General features: G+C 39.8%; 1 protein-coding gene and 1 pseudogene across 1 annotated transcript in view; one reads left to right on the forward strand and one right to left on the reverse strand.

The window, feature by feature from the left end:
- The first annotated feature begins 318 nt into the window (after positions 1 to 318).
- LOC102811055 (chromosome unknown open reading frame, human C14orf166) overlaps positions 319 to 19136 on the forward strand; it is a 28047-nt gene continuing 9229 nt past the window's right edge. Inside the window, exons 1-6 of the mRNA XM_006872354.1 lie at positions 319 to 472; positions 2842 to 2966; positions 6379 to 6478; positions 11367 to 11453; positions 12364 to 12452; positions 15447 to 15515. Of these exons, the coding sequence (XP_006872416.1) occupies positions 412 to 472; positions 2842 to 2966; positions 6379 to 6478; positions 11367 to 11453; positions 12364 to 12452; positions 15447 to 15515 (531 nt within the window). The 5' untranslated portion in view covers positions 319 to 411. The remainder of the gene's footprint in view (positions 473 to 2841; positions 2967 to 6378; positions 6479 to 11366; positions 11454 to 12363; positions 12453 to 15446; positions 15516 to 19136) is intronic.
- Positions 6839 to 7318, reverse strand: LOC102810669 (annotated as a pseudogene).

A 19136-nucleotide genomic window follows, 5' to 3' on the forward strand; every position in this document is an offset into this window, starting at 1 on the left:
TAACTGATGGTGATGTCTGGAACTATCACTTAGGGTCGCTATGGGTCGGAACAGACTCGGCGGCACTTAACAACAACAACAACATCATATCACCAAAGCGGGGAAAACACAAGGAAACTGTCTTCTCAGATTCTTTCTGCCTATTGTCCAACTAGAAAGCTGACAATAAAGTTTATTTGAGCGTCGACGTGCCTCAACGCTGGCTCCGCCTCCTTAGGCAGAGCCGCGATTGGCGGGCATTCGCCGACGACCGCCGTTCCTGAGCCATGATTGGCGAAGACCACAATCATTCTGCAGCGTCTCGGAGCCAGCCCGCCTTCTCGCCGCGTCGCGGGTGTCTGCGTCGCCCGCTCTTCCTCTTCTCGCCTCTCCCGGCAGGTGTCCGGGGGACCCCAGTAAGTACCCGGGACCATGTTCCGACGCAAGCTGACGGCCCTAGACTACCACAACCCTACCGGCTTCAACTGTAAAGGTGAGGCGGCGGCTCCGGGCCGACCATTACGTCTTACTCGGCGGCGCCTTTCTGAGCACTCCGTTCTCCTCCCCATCTGGGATCCTCCGCGGCCTGGTCTCTTGTGGGCCTCGGGTCGGCCCCTTTCTCCCAGGCCTACACGCACCGGTGCATTCGCCGCATCTCCCTGCACCCGCGGCTTCGAAGCCCCTTTATCAGTACCACCAGTTTTTTTCCCCACCCCCGTCTTCCCTGCCCAACACAAAAAGGAAAGCCTTCGGGTTTCTAACTTCGCATTTTTACTCCATTAATTCCCCCGGTTAGTTCTTTGGACCAGCACAGTGCTGGATGTTGAGAAAGACGCTGAGTAAGTTGAAGATAAAGTCACTGCCTGCCAGGAGCTATGGGGGTGAGGGTAGGGGGCAATCAGAACCCATAAAGCAGTTAAGGGCTCTAGAGTGTGTAAAACGAAGCCCAGTACTAAACCGTGCAAGGATCGACGCTAAGGCTAATTGGGCAGACATAATGCAAACTAGTTAGTAGCCCTCGAGCAGGGTAGTTGTAAATACAAAGGTATTTTGGGTTTTTACATTTTATACATTATAATTTTTAGAAGTTGTTGTTATGTGCTGTGGAGTCGGTTCCGACTCATAGCCATGACCATGTACAGGGTTTCCTAGGCTCTATATCTTTATGGGAGCAGAAAGCCTCATCTTTCTCCCGCGGAACAGCTGGTAGTTTCGTACAGCTGACCATGAGGGTCGCAGACCGATTCATAATCACGATGGTATCAGTGTCATTAGAAGTAATGACACTAAATGACGCTAAAACCCCAAATCCAACCCACTGCCGTCAACTGTTATAACACAGCAGCCATGTGTAGCTCTGGTAGCGTGGTTATGAGTCGGGCTACTATATCTCAAGGTCAGCAGTTTGAAACAACCAGCCCTTAGGAGGGAGAACGAGGCTTTCTCCTCCTGTGAAGATTTACAGCTGCAGAAACTGTATGCAGGGTCACTATGAGTCAGAACCAACCCCAGGGCACACCACCACAGCCTTTCCAAGGCTGTGAATTGTTATTGAGGAAAACTGGTACATCTTTCTCCGGCTCAACAGTGGGACTCAACTACCCTCTCCTTCCTGTCCTGCTGCATCCCTGGTGGCCTGGGATCCCAGGGATCCCGTGGCAATTTGACATTTCTAGTGGCTTCGTTGTTGGGGTCTCCACACCTGGAAAGTTCTTCAAGACACTCAAGGAAATCTGGAGTCCAGTATCACCTCCTCTTCCTCCCATGGTGGGTTCACACTGCCAATCTTTTCAATTAGCAGTTGACTGTTTAACCAGGTTCTCCTGGTAATAACTTTTTGTTAGGTGTTGTCCAGTTGGTTCCAACTTATATCGATAAACGTCATCTTGTCGGTTCTGCCTCATAGTGACTCTGTAGAGGGTTTTCAAGTGGCGGCTGGTGAGTTTGAACCATCAACTTTGTAATTCAGAGCAGCCCACTGCTTTATTCCACAGCGCCACACCAATCCTCCCTGTGTAGACTTTACAAGGAGTGGTTGGTGGGGTTTAAGTTGCCAACTTTTGATTAGCACTTGAGTGCGTATTCCATAGTGCCACACCAGGACTCTGCAATATTACTGTAGTAGCATAGTGGTTACGAGTTGGGCTGCTAACCTCAAGGTCAGCAGTTCAAAGTTACCAGCTGTTCCCTGGGAGAAGGTAAGGCTTTCTAGTCCTACAAAGATTTACACCCTTGGAAACCCTATACAGTGTTGCTCTTGAGTCAGAACCGATCCTACGGCACACCACCACCACCAAGTACTGATTGCTAACTGCAGTCAGCTGTTCAAATAACCAGCTGCTCATTGGAAACCTTATACAGGGAACCAACTTAACATCACTTTTAACAATCGCTGCTACTCATTTCCTACTATAGTTTTTTACCTAAGTAGACTAGTAGTTTGTAAGTGGTCAAATACAAGCTGTGATAATCAGACCCATGTGTACTTCTTTTCAAAGAACTATAATTTGAATTTGACTCACAGATACAAAATGATTTAATGAGGAATACCAATGTTTTGTTGATCAGAAGCCTATCAATTTATAGACTTGGTTTTCTGTTTTGTTTTTTACTAAACAAAAAGCACTTAAGTTTGAATGTGAACTTTGAACTTCACTTTATTAAAATAGGTATATTATCTATCTCAAGAGAATACATGCTCTTTGTTATACTTCATGAGCATGTAACATAATATGCTTAATATTGTCTCTATTAGATTTTTATTTTGGTGTTAAAAAAAATTCCCACAATTCCATTTACCTGTAATGTGCATATTCTGTCTAATGCTTGTAGATGTTTTATTCATGATATTTTTTATTGCAGATGAAACAGAGTTTAGGAATTTTATTGTTTGGCTTGAAGACCAGAAAATCAGACACTACAGGATTGAAGACAGAGGGAATTTAAGAAACATCCACAGCAGTGACTGGCCCAAGTTCTTTGAAAAGGTAATTGCCAGAAAATAGAAATGTAGATAACTTCTCTAAAAATTATATGAAAATAAGTGTGGTATGATTTTAAAAATAATAATAATAATAATGATCAGTGTTTGAGAATCTGGATCTCAGATATTTAACTTTTTTCGTGTCGTCATTTGTCTTGATGTTGGAGCAAATTATGTAATTTCTGTCATAATTCAAATAATTTTCTCTGGAAACATGAGGTTTCTTTTAAAAATCAGTGCTAAATATACTATAATTGGTGAGTGTTGTTGTTAAGTGCCATCGTGTGGATTCTATGTCACAGTGCTCCTGTGTAGGGTTTCCAAGGCTTTAAATCTTTGTGGGAGCAGAAAGGCTTGTCTTTTTTCTGAAGGATGTCTGGTGCATTCCAACCATGGATCTTGTGGTCCACAGTGTAGTGCTTATCTGTGGAGCCACAGCGCTCACATAAATGGTAGTTAACATCCCTTTAAAAGGAAAAAGAGGAAGACCCCCAACGAGATGGATCAGCCAGGTGGCATCATTGATGGTGTCAAGTGTGGCGGAGGTAGTGAGGTTGGCCCAGGATCAGACATTGTTTCGTTCTGCTGTGCATGGGGTCGCTATGAGTCGGTTCCAACTCGATGGCACCTGACAACAACAACAAATTGGTGTTGGTTGGTGCCCTCAAGTTGGCTCCCAACACAGACCTACTCTGCACAAGAGAATGAAACACTGGTCCTGCGCCAGCCTCACAGTTGGTATGTTTGAACCTATTGCTGTCACTATCTGTCTCGTTGGGGGTCTTCCTCTTTTTTTCACATAGCCAAAATTGGGTTACTTATATTAGCTTAAAAATACAACAGCCGTACACTTTTGTTGTTTTTTGTTAAGTGTCCTCAATTCAGTTCTGATGAACAGTGACCCTGTATAGGATTTCCAAGGAGTGGTTGGTGAGTTTGAACCACCAATCTTAATGTTTAAACTGACCTAACAGCTCAGTAATTTATCCTACAGCACCACATCAGGACTCGAGTACACTTTATTACTATTCATATCAAAAGAAGGCATTGCTAACATGCTTAAAAGTTAGGACTGTTGAGCTTATGAACTATGTTTAACATACACAGAGGTCTTGTACAATAGAAGTAATCTAAAAGGTTCTGTATCTAGAACCTATTTTTGTTGGTAGAATGATGTTTCCATTAACCTAATCTAATTTTAATAATATTTTGATAGGAAAAATAATGGTTTTCAAGTTGTAATAAAAATCCCATTTTAGAATGTCATCTTTTACATTAAACATTTTCATCAGCTATATTACTTTGATGAATAGAATGTTTTTCCTTCAAGATATCCTTGAAAAGTAATTGAACTTCATTTTAAAGGGCAAAGTGATTAGATACTCTCTTTTGAACAATGATTGTGTGAATGAGGGGATTATATAAATTACCTACTAGCGCTATGACCTTGAGCAAATTTTTTAACTACCGTATCTCAATTGTCTCATAATAAATAGGGATAGCAGTAGTACTTTTTAAGGGTGTTAGGTGTTGTTAAGGTCCGTCAGTGGCACAAATTTTGTTCTTAACTACTAACTTAAAGGTTGGTTGTTCGAATTTACCCAGTGTTACTGCAGAAGAAAGGCCTGGGGAGTATATAACCCTGTGGAACATTTCTACTCTTTAACATATGGGGCTGTCATGAATTGGAATTGAGTCAATGGTAACGGTTTCTAAAGTATTCCTATGGGGGAAAGATGAAGTGTTCCGCTCCCCAGAGAATTCAAAACTCGGAAGCATCCTGTGCCGGGTCATTATGAGTTGTAATCAACTGGACAGCAAAGTATTCATCAAGGGGGCCCACCCATAGCAAGTGCTGTGTGCTTCATATTACTACTGCCTCCACTGCTATTATTTTAAGAAAAAAGTTACTGAGAGGTAGACTCCAGCTCATGGAAGCCCCATAAGTAGCCAAGGAAGACTGTACTATAGGATTTTCTATGACTGCTGTGTTTGAAGTAGATCACCATGCTTGTCTTTCAAGGCACCTACCACTTTTCAGTCAGCAGCCCAGCACTTTACTGTCTGCACTATAGGACTATTACCAAGGACTGCTGCTGATGCATTTTCCTTTGCTCTTCTGTTTTCCTAAAAACATTGTAGGTACACTTTTTAAGACTTAGAAATATATTGTTAGAATATTGTATTTGCTTATATCACATTTTAACTTGTGGTCCATTTATGTGTATGTTGTTGTGTTAAGTGCTATCAAGTAAGTACAATTAGAACAGTATTTGATGAACGTAGAAAACTAATGCAAAACATCTAGAAGTGACAATAATAAATCACTGTAGCTAAAAGGTAAATGTATTGGAACTTGCACATCCAAGCAAGTCCTTAAAGTTGGTCTCCTTGGAATGATGGTGTCCTTTCTGGATGTATACTTGGAATCTTTTATTTTTATTTATTTTTATTTTTAGATCATAGGTCACATCTTTTGAGTATCCTTCATATGGACAATTTCTGTATTTTGAAGGTGGATTTTTTAATCATTAAATCTTAAGGCTGAGGCATGGTTTTTAGCAGAGGGGTAACATTTCTGTTTAAGAAATAAAGTTAGGAGTAATTAGCATCATTGTTGGAATTAGAATTTAAGGTCCCAAGAAACTCCTTGAGGGAGAGCACTCATTTGGATATATAATTTCTGGTACTTATTTTAAATGCTTGATCACACCAGACACATGCATCACATGACTTTATTCCTTGGAATTTCCATAGTATGGAAACTACGGCTTAAGAACATTTGAGTTTTGTTTTATGTCCTCCTTTTTAAAGTTGTTTCTTTTAATTTAATTGCTCTATGTTTTGGGACCTGGAACCAGAGATCTGAGATTCCAGTCCTAGAGCTAAGTTATGTAACCACTGGCAAGTGTCATCTTCTCTAGCTCTCAGTTTCCTCATCTATAAAATGAGAATGTTCTAGATCTGTGTCTTACCTGGCATCTGTAAAGGTGAAATTTCTAAAAGCATACTGGACATTTTATGTTTTTCTAAGTATCATGGTGCACTTAAATGTTTCCTTTGGGTTATATAATGCATCTAAAGTTTAGTTAATGCTATAAGAAATTCTAATTGGCAGCTATATATGTCTTATTACAAAGAAAGGGAAAATGTGCTTACTAAGTTGATTGTTTAGGAGTAAAGATATACAGCCTCGGAAACCCTGTATAGGGTCGCTATGAGTTGGAACCACGGCACTTTACAACAACAGTTGATTATTACTTAATAATGACTGTAGTTGGACAAACTCCAAAATTATTGGGCATATGTATGGGTATAGACCAAGAGGTCTCAATGAAGAGATCCAAATGAAGGTCTCTTTGATTCTGTAATTTTTATGGTAATAATGAAGCTACTGTGTGTTTTTTTTCTCACAGTATCTCGAAGATGTTAACTGCCCTTTCAAGATTCAGGATCGACAAGAGGCAATTGACTGGCTTCTTGGCTTAGCTGTTAGACTTGAATATGGAGATAATGGTATGTTTTGTGGGGAACATGTGCTTTAAAAGAGAGCTATAGGAAAGGTGGGAAAGAATATCAAGAGTTAAGGAACCTACTAGTTTGTGCTTTTTTTGGTAACCATTTCTGATTTATTATTGGTAACCTTTGGAAACTAACCACATGAAACTACAAAATTAGCAAATGTCTTGAAATCTGCATATAAAACATAAATTACGTGTAATTTCAAACTCTCATATATTAGTGTACCACTCCATCTTTAATTAAGGGGAAAAAAAAGCGGCTTCAAAGATAGTCTTATACCATTCTTTTTAAAAAGGAAACTGCTCCTTTTAACTTTACATCCATCCCACACCACCAAATCATAAAACACATCATTTAGTTGTCTTGGTTATGAACATTTCCCAGATGAAATTTTATATTTTACTCCCATAACTTCTGGTTATCAGAAAACCCATGCTTTCCTTTGTTAAATGAGTTTGGTCCTGCTGGTGTTGGTGTATCCCTCCCAATATTTTCATCCTTACCGTCACTCCTGGAGGCATTTCCTCTGGTTCACTACCTTCATCTGCATTAAAAGTTGCTGCTACTGAAATGGGTTTTGGAGCAAGAGTTGGAACGGTTTCTTTAGGCTTACTTGATCCGAGTTTGGTGGATATGGCTGATGCTTTCTTTGTCGTCTGACTTTGTTGGGAAGTCTGCAGCTGATGGCTTCCCTGCGCTGCGACTGGAACTTCTCCCTCCATTATTGGAAGAAACTGTTTTCACAGGCTTTTCTGCTGCTTCTTCAGGTCCTCTGGCGGCTGTAGCTCATTGCAGATTCTCCAGTTTCTCCTCTCCCGCCTTCCAGTCTGCCATTTTCCCTGCCACAGTCTCTCCTGCTTTTTTATCTATTATTGTCTTCGTTTTTGCACATTGAAGTCTTATACTTTGTTACCTCCCTTTTTTTGCATTTATTTAGAAATTTACTTTTGTTTTTGTAAACTTTCTTCTTCATCCAGGTGTTTCCCCTATGTGTCCCTTGCCACCTACCAATCTGTCAAATTGGCTCAAGGAAGAATTTTCTAAAATTAGAGGGTCTCTTTTATTATCATCCGAAGTTAACTATACTTTCTGCTGTCTATCACTGACTTTCTGGATTTTTCTTTAGTTTGGAAATGGTGTCTTCTCGGAAAGTGACTTCCTTTGCACAGCCTTTATGTTTGGAGATTGTTGTGAGTGTCCCAGAAAAGGACTTCTACATGTTGGTGGCGGTGTGCTGTGGAGTCAGTTCTGATTGATAGTGACCCTTTGTAGGTTTCCGAGGCTGTAAGGCTTTACGGGAGCCGAAAGCCTCATCTTTCTCCCGCAGAACCACTGGTAATTTCAAACTGCTGATCTTGAGGTTAACAGCCTAACTCGTAATCACTACACTACTAGAGCTTCCTCTACATGTTGGTGGTGTTGTGGTTGTTAAGTGCTGTCGGGTCGATTCCAGTCCATAGCTACCCTGTGTAGAGTTTCCAAGGAGCAGCTACTCTTGTCATCATCTACATCAATCTCAGTAGTCTTTTCATAGCAGTCTTAAATAAACCTCGTTTGAAAATTCATTTTCCGCTATACTTTAGTCTTTCTTTAGGATGTATGTCTCCCCATTGCTTTCTTGCCTGCATGGTTTCTGCTGAGATACTAGAGTTTAATCTCATTTGCTTGTCTTTGTAGATAACAGTATTTTTTTTCCCTTACTGCCTTTAGGAGTCTCTCCTTGTCTTTAATTTTGGAGAGTTTGATTATGATATGTCTTGGTGATTTTCTTTTGAGGTGTATCCTTCCTTGGGTTTGTTCAGCTTTTTGAATGCTTATCTTCACATTTTTCATGATGTTAGGGAAATTTTCTTCCAGCAACTACTCGACTATCTCTTCTGTGATTTCCTGCGATTCTTCTTGTTCTGGAACTCCAATCACTTGAAGGTTATTCCTCTTCATGTTGTACCATACAAATCTTAGACTTCAGATTTTTTCGTTCTTTTTTCCTCTTGCTCTTCTTCTTAACAGTATTGAGAGACTTGTCTTCAAGCTCACTGATTTTGGCTCTCGTCCCTTCAGTTCTTCGTTGCCTCTTCAGTGTATTGTCCATTTGTGATATTTTACTATTAAGCATCTGGACCTCTTTTTGCAGGGTTTGGATTGTTTCCAATGTTCTTTCTACCTTATTTGACTGTTCGTGTCACACTTTTCTAACTTCTTTACTTTCCTCAACCTTTCTGTGAAACATTTGGATGCACCTCAATATCATTCTCTTGAGTTTGTTATTGGGCAGATCCAAAGCCTGTACTCCTTCCAATGGAAATTCTAGGTCTATCTCCAACTCATTTGCTTGCGCTACTCTGTCTTGTTTCTGAACATGAGCAGAAATTTTGTATTTTTTTTTTAGGCATTGTGGTGCTGTTGTCTTTTCAGTAATTAGATGAATGTATGTTGGTGTATTCTTGAGCGTTTTGATTGCTTCCTGGTAGATGTGATCAGGAGATGGGCTTCTCTGTTTCTCTTACTATTTGACTAATGTTTTATTGTGAATTATGTTATAGTTCACGTGGGAGAACATTAGTTTTACATTCATCCTATCTTACATCATTTCATTGCCATGGTTACAATCTCCATGCATCATCAATGAACCAAAGGGTATACCCTGCAAGCCTGTCTCTCTCCCCCCGCAGTCATCAGCACACAGTCCCTCTTCCTCTCTGGGTCTAGAGTTCCCATCTGTTCCATCTCTCCATGTCATTGTCTCTGCCTCCATCTCTGGCGTCACTGTTCTCTGGACAGGGTCCCACACTCCACTCTTCTCCCTTGATGGTACCAGGGACCTCCGCTCCTGGACTGCAAAATTAATCACTCTCCTCCTTTTGCTACAAAACGTTTGCCTTTACATTTCCAACCCTCACAGTCCTGATAACGGTTATTCACTGTTATACCGCAAGAGACCTATTCCCATCTCTTTTCATCAGCCCCGCCAGACAGATTGGCTACTACTCAGTGGAGAGTCTACCTTCCTCCGCGCCCTCTGGATCTAGGTTCCCTCTTGAAAGCTTATAAGCCAGTCACTTCTTGCCTTTATAGTGCTCCCTCACCCCATTTTGGGTAGCCAGTGTCCAAATTGCTGCCCATCCCTGTCTACTCTGTGTATGGAGAGGGTGGGAATGATCCTCACTGTAAAGATTTGTTCCCTCTTTTGAGCTACTACATCCATAGGTGTACGTCAAGTTCATCAAATTGTATCAGATTACTCTTTTTTTCCTCTTCTTCTTCTAGTTGATCTCTGATTGTCCAATCATAGAAGTCAGGTCAGGTGGGTATTATCTGCAAGTGTGGGTGTTTTTATGCATATGCCCTCCCTCCTTATCAGCTGAACACTTCACTCTCCACTCAAGTCTTCTGTGGTTGTCACTGACTCTGGACCCAAGAGTGCCCAGTTCTTGTCACACTGCTGGCCAACCAGATCTCCACCCGGGTACACAGGAGTATATCGAACATTGTAGGGCTTAGCTCTCAGCTTCATTGCTGTTTTTCCCTCATTTCCCCTTATCGGTGACAAACTTGGTCACCAGTCAGAGCGCATGTCTGCTCATGTATTCCCATTGAATCTTAGTCTTGGAAGGGGGTTTGCCCTGAGGGGAACGCAGAGTGATTTTTAGCAGGTGTTGGTTATTTATACTGTCTTGGTGTATTGCAGCTGGTACTGGTCCTTGCCCAGATGGTGAGATTTCATAAGCTGTTCTGTTGACTTGCTTCTCCTTCAATTCTGTTCCCAACCATCCCTGGATCCTTGCTGTGCAGATCCATGCGTGTGCATAGTAGAACCTTCCCTGGGTTGTCCACTCGCTCAGGTCCACCCTTTGGTCCCCAGAGTGAAGGTGGGCAGGCAGGAACATAAAAGAAAGAAAACAAAATGCCTGCACCTTTATCTTTGACCATCAGTTAACCCTCTGCTATGGGAGTGCTCTCTTGTCCTCGGATCTGATCCTTCCCATTCACAATGGCTGTGTAGGGGCTTGCAGCTGCAAATCAAAAAAACAGCTCATTTCTGGCCCCTGCTCCAAACCCACTCATGGTAAGCCATCGCTCTTCCTAATTATCACTTTATATGAAGTTCAGAGTTCCAAAGCCATCCTTTGGACCTGTTTTGTCTGGTATTCTGTGGTATTAGTAGCAGGTCTGCACTGCGTTTCTCCCTAGTCTGCCATCAAGCCTTGCCTCTAGTGGAAGCTCTTTAGGCTGAATCGTATCTGACTTAAATTTTAATGCTGTTGGTTTTCTAATTTTTTAGTAAATTATCTACTAGCTGAAAATGGGTTTTATTAAGTTTAGTGAATTATCAAGAGTTTGTGTGTGTTCCTTTTAAGTATTTGCTGAGTATATTTTAAGTTAATAGCTACCTTTGAAATTCTGGGGTTTCAAGTCTTGAAGTCATTTTTGATGATGCGTTTGAATGACTGACGTTTTTTTCAAAAGCAAGTTCTTTAAGATTCTGTGTCATTCAAATGAAGATTAGGGAAGGAACTTTTAAAGATTTAAAAATTTAATCTTATGTAATTTGTACTTCTCTACCTGTCTTTCTTCTACCCTTACCAAATTTACAGGAAGTTATAGATTCAGATTTTTCCCCCTTATAAAATTTGCGTAATTGAAACGTATTGCCTTTAGAAAGGTTAATGACATTTGTGTCATAAAGTCCAGCCATCATTTTGGCTTAATCAAAAAGCTATATAGTCATATTGTCTTGCTAGGTAGTCCATAACAAAAAGTAATTTCGATTGGATCCATTGTTTTGTGCTTATAATCTGTGTGGCAAAAATCAGTAAAGAAGCAGTGTTGACTGTATTTTAACTTGCAGTTCTAAAAATTGTATTTCTTCTTATTTTTACAGCTGAAAAATACAAGGACTCAGTACCCGATAATACAAAAAATGCTGATAATGCAACTAAAAATGCAGAGCCATTAATCAATTTGGATGGTAGGTATATAAGAATACGTTCTTTCAGAGAGTTACTCGTTACATGCATAAATATGTAAAGCTTATCACCAGTATTTTGGGGACCTTAAATTTGTTTACTTCCTAGACTGAAAAGTCAAGATTTACTTGGTTTCTGTAAACTAAAAATGTTTGATTAGACAACATTTATGTGACGTTTCCCTCTCTCTAATGTTTCTTTCCATGGGTTACCTTATGCTTCTTCCTTACCACAACTGAATAACTGTTAAAATCATATTCTTTGATTTAGTCTTAGTTTGTATTTAAGACCAAATTCATAGGTTTTAGTTAGTATTTGATTGTAGTGGTGATTGTTTGCCTTCCCAGGTGTGTAAAATGATTGTCTTGGATCTAACAACACTATGAATTGAGTGGTAAAAGTTTTCATTATCTAAAGTTCTAGTTGGCTTGGGTTAAATACTCTCCCACTGACTAGTTCGTTGTGGCCTATCATTTCTGGATTATCCTTATGAATTAATCAGCTCCTTGGACACCAGAGCTGCTGCTTAGAGAAAAGCTTTTGAGAAAACTGTCATTTTGAGAAAATTATTAAAATTAATAGTCTTGGGAAGAAGTGTTAATTAAAAATGCATAAATGGGCCTTGTATAAGAAGTTATAGGACACATCTAATGTGAATTAGTCATTTTCTAGATTTTTCCATTTGACCCATGAACTGTGTTCATAGTAAAACCGTTGCTCTCACAGTAGTGGTGCTCTACACGTGTTAATGCTTTTTCCTCTCATCAGCAACAGTTTAAGAAATCAAGTTTGTTGTCATTGTTACTGGGAAATCAAAAATGTTTTCTGTTAGATTGTATCTTCACAAATAAATGGCTATAATTATGTAAGTTTCAGAGCTATAAGTATTTTGTTGTTTTAAATCTTTTGTAGTAAATAATCCTGATTTTAAGGCCGGGGTAATGGCTTTGGCAAACCTTCTTCAGATTCAGCGTCATGATGATTACCTGGTAATGTTAAAGGTCAGTTTCATATATTTTCATTCTTGATAGTCGTTGCATATAGGAATATCTGTACATTTTTCTAAAAATTAACTCTAGTATTTAAATGAATGATTAACTAAAATGAAAGAGAGAAATGTAGGCTCTGAAACAGATCTAATTTGTTAAATCTGTTTTTAAATTGTCTAATAATAATTACTAAGTCAAGAAGTTAAACGTTGTGTACCTGCCATTGTACTATAGCCTTTGCAAAGATGATCTCATTTAATCCTCCCAGTAATTCTAGAGAGACACTGTTATCTGTATTTGTGAACATAAATGCATGCTGTTTATGTATGATGAATACATAAATGGCTGTACGTATCCTGTTAAGTGCCACCTAGTTGGTTCAGACCCTTCATAGAGTTTTCAAAGCTATAGATCTTTACAGGAGCAGAACACCTCCACTTCTGCAGATTGACTGGTGGGTTTGAACTACCTTCCTTATGGTTAGCATTCCAGTGCTTATCCTACAGTGCCACCAGCGTTCCATTTGAAGTTCCTTCTCCAAAGCAACACAGAAAATGACAGCATGAGGATTTTAATCTAGTCACTCTGACGTTGTGGTCCATTCTTCTTACACTACCTGGTTCTGTTTAATTGGTTCTTTAAGGATTCACAGTCTCTGAGAGGACTTCAAAAAGTTCATGAAAAAATGGAATTGAAAGACAATGAAAGTGTTACATAAACTATTGGAAGCTCTTCGCATTTTCAGTAAGATAGTAGAAAATGGCAAGTTAGTTGTGGTAAATTTGGTCTATAATACACTCTCCTATATCTCTGAATAAAGGTTTTTTTCTATCTTCCTTGCCCTCTGCCTTAGGCCAGTCAGTTCACCTCTGCTTCAGGGAGGTCAGTAGTCTCTAAAAGAATTCTCTTCTGTTTGGCGAGTACCTTATTCTAAGAGAAAAAACATACTCATCATATTCCAAGAGATTTATGCTTAGTAAATGTGTAAGTACAGTGGGGCTAGGATAAGAGATGGGGGAGTTAAGATCTCAGACTTGAAAGTTATTTTAGAAATTATTATTGCCTTTATGAAAGAAAAAGAGAGTTTTTGAGTTGACCTTGTGCATGTAAAGGAACCCTGATGACACAGTGGTTAAGTTGTTGGCTGCTAGCCGGGAAGGTCAGCAGCTTACAGCTCTTTGGGACAAAGATTCGACAGTCTGCTTCCATCAAGATCTACAGCTTTGGAAACTATGGAACAGTTTTACTGTGTCCTGTAGGAACTGACTTCACAGCAGTGGCTTTGGTTTTTAGGTGTGTGCATGTAAAATGTGTAAGTTATGCAATAAGTTGAATAAATTTCTTCTACCTAGAAGATTTGAACCATGGTTTATATTACATCTTAGCATTGTTATGTGCCGTCGAGTCAGTTCCGACTTACAGTGACCCTGTATAGGGTTTTTGAGAAGCAGCTGGTGAGCTTGAACCACTGATCTTGCAGTTCAAACTGACCTTGGTTTTAAGAAGAAGAGCACTATTTATGGATTATTCTAATGTTTTACGCTCTATCTGAATGTTAACTTGGATTTTCTTGATCCAGATCAGATGCCAAAATACAAAATTATTTTTGGTGAAATTTAGTTCTTTGAGAAACTTATTCTTTACTCAGATAATTATGTAAATTGCCTTGGAACAGTTCCAGTTCTCCAGTGATCGATCACATGTAATATTTATTTATATTATTATAAATATGTAATATTTATATTATTATAAATAAATATAAATCAGTCTGTGAGAGGAGAAACAGACAGTGCAGAGTGTAGTTGGGATGCTTTTGTTAGACTTTGAAAACACAGTGGGGGAAAGTGTAAATCAGCTATAATGGTAAAATCCTAGTTGCATGTTTGTTCTTTGAGTTCTTTTAAGAGGCATTCAAAGAATACAGAATACTAATGGAAACATCATAGATTTATTTGCCCAGTGTAAGAATGAGAATATTAACTGCTTAGCTATCAGACTACATATAAATGTTAAAGCTTAGTTTGATTATTTTCAGATATATAGCACCTGGTTTGTTTATATTATAAAAAATATATATATTTTTTAAGTTTTCACACTTCTTATTGATTGTCCTGCTTTTTCCATGAAAAAGGTCTTGCTTTTGGGGTGTATTTAGTTGACTAGGTCTGCTGTAACAAAGTACTGAAAACCACAGAAATGTATTCTCACAGTTCTTGAGGCTAGCAGTCTGAAACCAGGCTGTTGGCATGTTGATTCTTTCTCAGAGCTCTGTGGGAGATTCTGCTCCAGGCTCCTCTCTCAGCTTCTGGTCCCTCGCTTTTAATTCTGCTTTCTGATGTTTCGTTCTGATTTCTGCTCTGTATTCACATAGTGGTCTTGTGATTCTCTCTTTTTCTCTGAGGACACCAGTCAGATTATGACTTCAATTAATTTTATCTGCAAAGATGGTATTTCCAAATAAGGTCACATTTTACAGAGGTTAGAGTTTGACTATATCATTTTGGGGGACAGAAATCCACTCATAATTTGAGGTGTGCATGGATGTATACATCTGCCAAAATGAAATGCCAGGTAATTAAAAAAAAAAAAGTCTTTAGAAAGGTCTGAGAACACTGAACTACAGTTAAATGAAAAAGGCATCTTACGGAAAATTTGTATGATATGCTAACCTTTGTGTGCGTGTTTTTAGCATACACAATCTGGTAACGGTGGTTCTTCCAGAGAAGTCAATTAGATGACTAAGGCTTGGGAGTAGGAAGAGGACCTAGTTTTTACCCTCTATGCTATATTTCTAAGGTTTTGTATTATGCAAATGTATTACCTATTAAAAATGTTTTTAATTATCATGACTATCTTTATGTTATTAAATATTAAGTGTAAAATGTAATATAGTAGCTTTTTAAAAAAATATTGGTGGCATTTTTTTTCTGACTCAGAAGGAAGGATAGTTAAAGATAGTTACACAGTCTTTAAAAATTGAAAAACAGTATTTTTTGTGAATCATAGGCAATTCGCATTTTGGTTCAGGAGCGCCTGACACAGGATGCAGTTGCTAAAGCACATCAAACAAAAGAGGTATGTTTTTATAAATTATTGATGATCATTTCTTTTGGTTTTGCGATGGATTTAAACTTTGCATGAAATATTTATTCTATGTTAGAATGTTGTTGTTGTGTTGTGAAGTGCTGTTGAGTCGGTTCTGACCCATAACAACCCTTTATAGCGTTTTCGAGGAGCAGCTGGTGAGCTTGAACCACCCAAAGAAAAGATTGTTGTTGTTAGGTACTGTTGAGTCGATACCGACTCATAGCGACCCTGCCCAGTCCTGCGCCAACCTCACAATCGTTAAGCTTGAGCCCATTGCTGCTGGACACTGTGCCAGTACATCTCATTGGGGGTCTTCCTCTTTTTTTCACTGACCCTTCACTTTACCAAGCATGATGTCCTTCCCCAGGGACTTGTCTCATCTGATACTGTGTCCACAGTGTGAGAGACTTAAAGTCTGGCTATCCAGGCTTTAACAAGCATTCTGGCTGTACTTCTTCTAACACAGATTTGTTTGTGAATTTGTTGGCCAAAGATAGCTTACTCAGATAGGCTTGAATCTAGTTTTTATGCAAGTTTAAATTTTGGCAGTAATTCCAGGATGTATCCAATTGCTGGGGTAATTGGTTTTGTGTGTTGTTTTGTTTGTTTTTTTTTGAAAGCTTTTATTGTGCATTGAGTAATAGTCTACATGGGAGAACATCAGTTTTGCACTTATTCTATTGTATTTCATATCATTGCAGTGATTACAATCCTCTCCATACATCATCCTTTAACAGTATTGCTTCTGTTTCTTGTTTTTGTTCTTTTGTTTTGATGTACACAGAAACACTCAGGACTATATAATCCTTTAAACAACCCAAGGGCACATTCTGCAAGACTGCCTTCTGTTCCCCAGCACACAGCCTTTCTCTTTCCATGAGTCTAGAGTCCTTAGCTGTCCTATCTCACCATGTTATCATCTTTGCCTCCATCTCTGGTGTTGCTACTTCTCTGGATTGGGTCTTAAACATTCTGCCCATGCTCTTCTTCCTTGATAGCCCTAGGATCCTCTGTTCCTGGAATCTAAGATTAACTGTTCCACCCTTTATGTTTCAAAACTTTTACCTTTACAGTTGTGACTATCCCAATTCATCATGATAACACGTACTCACTATTGAATCATAAGAATCTTATCCCCATCTCCTTTTACCAGACCCGTCTAAACAAAATGAAAACTACTCAGTGGGGATTCTGCCTTCCCCCACATTCTGAAAGTAAACTACTTCTTGAAAACTTGTAAGTGCTGGGGTCATTTTGTTTGTTGTTTTTCTTTGAACCTTTGCTACTCATGCTTTATCAATACAAACACATGCACAGTTGAAGTTTATTTGAAGACATTTGTCTTTGTTGGACTTACTGGGTCATTTGGAGTCATTGCTATAAACAGAGAACACAGCTGTACTTTTTTTATTTTTAAAGCTTTTATTGTGAACTGAGTGAAGGTTTCCAGGGCAGCTCATCAGTTTTCTATTCAGCAAATCATTGCAATGATTACAAATCCCCTCCATGCACCATTAATTAACGGTATTTACCTCTACTACCTTTTTAATTTAAGGTTCACATACCACATTGAAGATATATATTTGTTTAAATGTTGAAAGGGTACATTTTGTATACCAGCCTCCAGCCCACAGGTATACTACCTTTCTCAGTCCATGGGCCTAGAGTCTTCTGCTGCACCGTCTCTCTATGCTGTCGCCTCTGCCACCATTTCTAATATCACCACGTTTCTGGTTAGGATCCCTCGCTCTCCTCATGGCCTTCCCTCTTAATGGTTGTAGGGTCCTTGGTTCCTGAAATGGCAGATTTTCTGCCCCCCCTCCCCTTTTAGTTGTACCTCTTCTGCATTTATAGTTGTGACAATCCCCATTAGTCCTGATAACAGTTACAATTGGATAATAAAATCCTATCCCCATCATCACCAGACCTACCTGGACAAGAAGAAAATTATTCAGAAGGGGATTCTATCTTATCCCCCTCATTCTGACATTAAGCACCCTCATGAAAGCTTGTAGGCCATCCACTTCATGCCTTTATGTTGTTAAGTACTGTCAAGTCAGTTCTGACTCATGGCGACCCCCATGTAGGATTTCCAAGGATGAGCTCTGACTTTGCAGACCAGTGCATTTTTCCACAGCGCCACACCAGGACTCCTTAGTTCCCAGTTTTGATAAGTGAAGTTTGGTTTGCTCGTTCCTGTCAACCCAGTGAAGAAGCTTGATCCTTGATATGAAGAAGCATTCCCTTTCATTGGAATTTTGTACAACTTCATCCGTAAGCAAAGGTCTAGTTCATCAAGTTACAGCAATTTATTCTTGCTCCCTGTATCGAACTTTATCTTCATGTGGTCCAGTTCTGGTCAGCAAGCCACCCAGGCTAGATCAAATAGGCACTATCTACAAATATGGGAGTTCTTGCATACGTCCTCCCACTTCAGACCAGCTGGCTGCTTCACTCTTAACTTTAGCCCCCAGTGGCTAGGTCACACACCTTTACTTTCACTTTGTTACTAATACATTTTCTTCAACCTAAATTCTATCCTCATTCTTGTTTCTTCAGAGATGCTGATTTCCCCCTCTCATTTTGTTTTTCCTATTTTCAGGGATAACTGATTATACAAAAGTAACTTGCCCAGTGTTCATGCGCTGGACCACAGGGTCGGTTTGAACTGCAAGGTCGGTGGTTCAAGCTTGCCAGCCGCTCCTCAGAAACCCTATACAGGGTCGATAGGAGTTGGAACCAATTTGACAGCATTTAAAACAAGAAACCCAGTTAATAGTATTGAGCTCAGGACATTTGATTTGTGAACTCTGAGCTCTTTTAACAGTGGATGGGAGCAAAGGTTCAAGTGCGGATATCTGGTTGAGTTTGGTAGAGTGAGAGCTGTATGAGAGTGGACTTCCTGAGGTTCAGGTACAGATTCATGATGTTTCAGTCCTGCTGAGACAACCGTGTATACCATGGCCACTGGTTTCCATTTCAGAATCCTTATTGTTGGGGTGGTGGTGGTGGTGGTGATGTGCCGTGGAGTCAGTTCCGACTCATAACAACCCTAAGGTTTCCAAGGCTGTAAATCTTTACGGGAGCAGAAAGCCTCATCTCTGTCCTGCAAAAGAGCTGGTAGTTTCGAACTGCTGACCCTGAGGTTAGCATCCCGATTTGTAACCACTATGCTACCAGAGCTCCTTCATTGCTGGTATAGTGAAACTCAAATTGCTTTTTTAAAAAGTTTTTATTGTGAAGTTGACATGGGAGAACATAAGCCCTACACTCATCCTATCACATTTCGTTTAATTGCAATGATTACAATCCCCTCCATGCATCATCATCAAACAACCAAAGGGTACAGCACACAGGTCTACCCCCCAGCCGTCAGCACACAGCCCCTCTCCCTTCCTTAGTTCAGTGTCCCCAGCCGCTCCATCTGTCCACGTCATCTCTGTGTCTCCATCCCTGGCATCACTGCCTCTCAGGGTAGGGTCCAGCTCTCTGTTCTCACTTGATGGTCCCAGTGACCTCTGCGCCTGGCCTGCAAAATCAATCACTCTTCTCCTTTTATCAAAAAACATCTAACTTTGTATTTCCTGCCCTCACAGTCAGTCCTGATGG

Source organism: Chrysochloris asiatica, unplaced genomic scaffold, assembly GCF_000296735.1.
Source record: "Chrysochloris asiatica unplaced genomic scaffold, ChrAsi1.0 scaffold00194, whole genome shotgun sequence".
Lineage (NCBI taxonomy): Eukaryota > Metazoa > Chordata > Mammalia > Afrosoricida > Chrysochloridae > Chrysochloris > Chrysochloris asiatica.